Source organism: Hibiscus syriacus, unplaced genomic scaffold (genome assembly GCF_006381635.1).
Source record: "Hibiscus syriacus cultivar Baekdansim isolate YM2019G1 unplaced genomic scaffold, ASM638163v2 tig00112289_pilon, whole genome shotgun sequence".
Lineage (NCBI taxonomy): Eukaryota > Viridiplantae > Streptophyta > Magnoliopsida > Malvales > Malvaceae > Hibiscus > Hibiscus syriacus.
The window spans coordinates 1,563,540-1,569,516 of record NW_024063295.1 but is presented as its reverse complement, the minus strand read 5'-3'; the positions used below and the strand labels follow the sequence as shown (position 1 = coordinate 1,569,516).

General features: G+C 38.4%; 1 protein-coding gene and 1 pseudogene across 2 annotated transcripts; one reads left to right on the top strand and one right to left on the bottom strand.

The window, feature by feature from the left end:
- Positions 1-283: 283 nt before the first annotated feature.
- Positions 284-1,801, top strand: LOC120177528 (annotated as a pseudogene).
- Positions 1,802-1,960: 159 nt separating this feature from the next.
- LOC120177526 (pentatricopeptide repeat-containing protein At3g54980, mitochondrial-like) lies at positions 1,961-5,320 on the bottom strand. Of its 2 annotated transcripts, none has more exons than XM_039183647.1 (3): positions 2,596-5,320; positions 2,419-2,506; positions 1,961-2,157 (listed from the first exon to the last, which is right to left on the bottom strand). In XM_039183647.1, the coding sequence occupies exon 1, from the start codon at positions 5,309-5,311 to the stop codon at positions 2,690-2,692; it is 2,622 nt and encodes an 873-aa protein (XP_039039578.1). In that variant the 5' UTR covers positions 5,312-5,320; the 3' UTR covers positions 1,961-2,157; positions 2,419-2,506; positions 2,596-2,689. The 2 variants fall into 2 exon arrangements, with proteins under 2 accessions (XP_039039578.1, XP_039039579.1); XM_039183648.1 differs by having other exon boundaries at positions 1,961-2,068.
- Between the last annotated feature and the right edge of the window lie 657 nt (positions 5,321-5,977).

Below are 5,977 nucleotides of genomic sequence, written 5' to 3'. Positions count from 1 at the left end.
GTTCTTGGTTGTTACAAGTCATAAATAGGTTTAAATTGGTTGTGTTTTTTTTTATTTAACCAGAACATCTAATAAGACAATTCCCTACTAGGATACTGTGCCTAGTGGATGAATTTAAGGCGTTTGCAGATAATCACCAACCTCAAGCAGAAAATTTTATCATTTTGGACCTTTGGTGGTGAAAAAAAGTGAGTTTGGGACTTTGGGTTTTAGGACTTTTATGCCTTTCTAACATGATAATGGGATTTCAGGACTATTGGAAAATGGTAACTTTGAGAACGCCCCAAATGAGACAAACATGAAAGGCACCGTGGTAATTGGACGCTACGCAATACCGGGGTGGGAGAACGATGGCTTTGTGGAGTACGTAAAGTCCGGGCAAAAGCAAGGGGACATGTCGTGGTGCCCGAAGGAGCCTATGCCGTTCGGCTCGGGAATGAGGCATACATCAAGCAGAAAGTAAAGGTTATCCCGGGGATGTATTACTCCATCACGTTCAGCGCGGCTCGGGCTTGCGCTCAAGAAGAGAAGTTGAACGTTACGGTTGTGCCCGATTCCGCCGTGATGCCAATCCAGACGGTGTACAGCAGCAGCGGTTGGGACAACTACGCATGGGCATTCAAAACGATATCCGATGTTTCGGAGTTGATTATTTACAATCCGGGAGTGGAGGAAGATCCGGCGTGTGGACCACTCATTGATGCTGTTGCAATCAAGGCTCTATATCCTCCTAGACCAACCAATAGTAAGTCCTCTTTTTTTCACCCAGATGGTAATTTTTACAAGAACAATTGGCTTGGCCATTGTTTTCAGACTTATGATTCAGATTTTAGCCAACTGATTGTTGCAGACAATTTCATTTAAGAAACTAGCTACTGCTATACCTAACAAACACCTTGGTCCCCTTTCACGTGGCATCATTCAATGATGTTCTAGTATTACATTGTGTCATGATAGAGTGAATTTGACTGCTGATTATTCGAGTTTTTCAATTTCCGCAGAGAACATCGCGAAAAATGGTGGTTTTGAAGAAGGTCCATATATATTCCCCAACACTCCATGGGGTGTCTTGGTCGCACCCAACATTGAGGATGACCACTCTCCTCTCCCTGCTTGGATAGTTGAATCACTTAAGGCCGTCAAATACATTGACTCAGAACATTACTTTGTGCCTCAAGGGCGAGGAGCAGTGGAGCTAATTGCCGGAAAAGAGAGTGCCATCGCTCAAATAGTCAGGACCATCGTCGGCAAAATGTACAGACTCTCGTTTGCAGTAGGTGATGCTAACAACTCTTGTGCAGGCTCTCTGGTTGTGGTGGCATTCGCTGGGAAAGACACGCTCAAAGTCCCGTACGAGTCAAAGGGTAAAGGCGGATTCAAGCGTGCTGAGCTTAAATTCAAGGCTGTTTCCAACAGAACAAGAATCATGTTCCTTAGCACGTTTTACACCATGAGGAGTTATGACTTCTCTTCCCTCTGTGGTCCAGTCGTCGATGATTTGAAGCTTTTGAGCATCCGGAATCCCCAGAAACCCTGATCATCATCGACCTCCATCATTACAGCCATCAATGATGTAAGATATGCCCCGGAATCTGGATATATTGGACCTTTATCTATTCCAAGAATCTTAATTTTTACTTTTCTGGCATGTTGTGTGAGCTTGTTGTTAGCCTATTAATCGGACAATATAAATATATATATATAATAGTACTAATATGAGGGTGGTATACTACTATGATTTTATTAGTAGTTTATGTATTTTATTATATAATAAATAAATCAGAAAAAATAGTTAACAATTCACTATGTGAATGATTTAACACATAAAAATAGTTAATAAAATTATAAAACAGAAAACAAAATTGTCATCAAATGCTTCAATCAAGCCATGTCAATTTCATAAGTCAAATGTTTTACAATTATATTCTTTTTAATGTTTTACATTTGTATAAATCATGGAAGAGAAACTTTCAACATTAAAATCAAAGTTTTAATGAGTTTAAAGAAGGGGTTAATGTTGAGGGAATATAAGCTCACAATGCACTGCAGCTCAATCTTTTTCCTTGCCCTGAGAATTCAGATCATATCTTTGCTTAAACAATTAGTCGATGGATGCAGCGTTTCTAGCTGAACTACATCATCTATCCAGGATGACATCTATATAATGAAGCACAAACGAAGGCATTACTCGACTTCAAACGTAAACAGAAAAAGAAAAGGAGGATTTGAGGGTGGAACTCGCGCACTAAAAACGAACATTTTATCGATGTAAGCAAGAGGTAGGCATAAAGGGAAAATTAATATCACTAGTTTCTTTCTGAGGGACTTGGATTTCAAAAACTTTATTCATACATCACAATTCTAAAAGCAACTCAGAACTATATGTCAAAAGTCACTTTTATGAGAAGAAATCATTACCATGTCATTGGAAGATTGCAGCTTATGGTATAGATCCCACATGACCCTAAGACAACCTGGGAGATCGATGCGGCCATGCACGAGCGTACTGCAAAATCCATAACAACTTAATTAAGCAAACTGACCAAGCAAAAGGAAGATGGAATTGGATTCCATAAAGTTAAAATCAATACTTACATTGAAGCATCGAATTCCCTGTACGCTTTTTTTCATCACTCTTCGAGATCATTTGAAATATGGAACACTTCAAAAGTAAAAATTTGTTGGCTATTTATGCACAAGAAACTCCGGTAGACGGATTTTCACCCTTGGCTTTTCTATTTACAAGTATATCATAAGTTTTGTCATCAGGTACAATACCTCTATCAAGCATTTCATTATGCAATCTCAAAGCCTCTTCTAGATTTCCTTCTCTAAAGTGTCCAGCAATCAAAGCATTATATATAAGAACATTAGGAGCAATGCCCTCTCTATCCATCTCTTCCAAAATCTTGTTAGCATTCTCAAGCTGTCCTTTATTACAAAGACCGTTCAACAGAACAGTATATGTGACTATATCAGGCACAATACCCTTGGCAAGCATCTCTGAGTACAGCTCGGAAGCAAGGAGTAATTTACTCTCTCTCAAATATCCATCAATTAATGTAGTGTAAATATGTAAATCACAAGGAATACCCTCGTTTATCATTTTCTTGTGCAAGTCAATAGCTGCTTCCATATTATTTACATTCCTAAACCCACTAATCATGCTGCTGTAAACGATTTTATTCGGAGATAACCCAAGTTGTTGGAGTTCGAAAAAAACCTCACATGCTTTGACCATGTCTCGCTTCTTGCAAAACCCATCAATGAGGGCACTGAATGCAGGAACATCCAATTGAAGACCCTTGCTTTTCATCTCATAATGCATTTTCAAAGCAAGATCCATGTTATCAATTTTGCAAAATCCATTCACCAAGGTGGTATATGTGACAACATTAGGAGAAACTTCACTTTCACACATTTCTCTATAAACTCCAAATGCAGAGTCCAGGGCACCCTCTTTAACAAATCCATTAATAATGCTATTGTATGTTAAACATATAGGGGTGAAACCCTTTTGGACAAACATCTTCAACATATCCCTAGCTTCACATGTACGACCAACTATGCTCAAACCATTAATGATTATGTTGAATGTGAAGTCCGAGGGGGCAATCTGCAAACTCATCATTTCATCGAACACATCTAAGGCCCGTTCAGCATCACCGTTTCTGAAATGCCCATCAATTAATAAAGAATATGTGATGGCATTAGGTTTAAAGCGCTGTTCAACCATCTCTGAAAATATAGTATGTGCCATATCCGTGTTCCCTGCTTTACAGTAGGCAAGTATCATGTTATTATAAGAAACACTACTAGGTACAAGACCATTAGCCACCATTCTCTTCCATAAACTGCAAGCTTCTTTCACTTTGCCATCCTTTGAGAAATGGAATAGGAAAATATTGTATGTAAAAACATTGGCAATGCCAGACTCAATAGACTCATCAAACAAACTAGATGCCTCATTCAGTGAGCAAGCTTCTAAGAACCCACGAATCAAGGAATTCACATTAAAAACAGTAGGTCGAATACCCATGATTTTCATTTCTTCATAAAGCTCATATGCCTTTTTAACAAACATATTCCTACAACACCCTTCAATCAAAACCGTATAGGTAACCTTGTTAGGAGCAAGTCCGTCATCCTTAATCTTATTGAACAAATCCAAAGCCTGATCAATATCACCTTGCTTGCAATATCCCTTCATTAAACTAGTTGCCACCACCAAATTCAACGACTTCCCAGAACTCAACATCTCGTCCTTGAGCCTCAATGCCTCTGCCAAATTTCCCTGTTTTACGAAAGCCCCAATGACAGTTGTATATGAACTCTCAGAAGGAACCCATCCCCTACCCTCCATTTCCCTCAATAACTCTCTACACATGTTCAAATCGGGTTTTCGACAAGCAACATGAATAGCAATACTATAAACTGCAGCATCAAGGTCTATCCCTTGAGCCTTTGCCTCCCTAAAAAACTCCACAGCTTCCCAAGGCTTCCCTTCTTTCAAAAAAGCACGCATCATCGCATACATAGTAAAACAATCACCTCTAACTCCAATGGAAACCATCTTATCATACAATTCCCTAGCTTTATCAATCAAACTCCTCCTAACCAATGCTGTTAAAAGTATATTCATATAGGGAATCCAGGGAACTATATCACGCTCAAGCATCCCATTAAAACAATCCACTGCATCATCAAATCTGTTCACTCTAACATAACTGTTTAACAAGTAATTAAAAGCTCGCGAATTCAACTCAAAATCATATCTTTTTGAGATATCAACCAAGTGATCTAAGAAAACAAATGGAGCAGGCCCTGAATGGTATGAACCAAATTTATTGTTAAGCAAATATTGGGCATGTTTATGGGTCTGCGAACAACCTACCAAAATGTGAAGCAGAACACAGACGGCATCAATACTTTCGACAAAACCACGCTTCTTTTTGACGGAACGGAAGTACTTCAAAGCCGATACGGCGTCGTTTTTGTGGGATAGGAGTGTGTTTATCACATGGGTTTGGGTCAAGTTTGTATCTTCCGACGAGGATGATGGTAAATGTGGGTTCTCGGAATCTGAAAAGGGTTGTTTAGTGGTGGAGTGCGAATCTGATGTGATTTTCTCAGGTGAAATGGCGGCCGTCGGATTTGGTGATTGGGGATGAGAGCAGAGATGTTTGGGGCTTGAGAAACAACGGAGAACGAAAGATGGAATGGATGAAGGATATTTTGATGGAGACTTCATCTTGCTCAGCTGACAATCGAACCAGAGCTTGATGTCGAAACCCTGAATTTGAACGATCATCCAATCAAAATAAAAATTGGATTTCAATCGGTTGACATTGAACCCAAATATATATATATATATATATAAACAACGCGTTTTTACCGAAAATCACTACAATATTAAAATATTTCTGAACAGACATTCAATCATCAAATATACCTAAATTAACACCCATTTTAAAAATACCCATCTAATGCGTGTTTGGTGTACCATGTCTTCGCCTATGTGTCAACACCCAATAAAGGTGCATCCGACACGGCGTGCCTCCCCCCCACCCGACCGTCCGACTTGGTTTTTCCGCCACCGTTTCCCACCCTCCCATTCCTGTCCGACTTTCCTACCATTGTTTCCTGCCCTCTCTTCCCTTATATAAATCATTCATTGGCCAATACAAACCACACCCGAAATTATATCATCTTCCCATCTATTAATTTCTAATCAATCAGATATATTGTTATTTTTTATATTTAATAAATTTATTATTATTATATTACATAATTTTGTATTATTTTATTATTTAATTGTAAACTTATTTAATTTATATTTATTATTTACAGTTAAAAGAAATGGAAGGCGAGATGTTGCAATTGGATTTTGATCATATTTCGAGTCATTCTGTTGATACGATCAGAATACAAAACTATATTCTTTTAAAATTTTTGAATATTAGAAAATCGATCATAT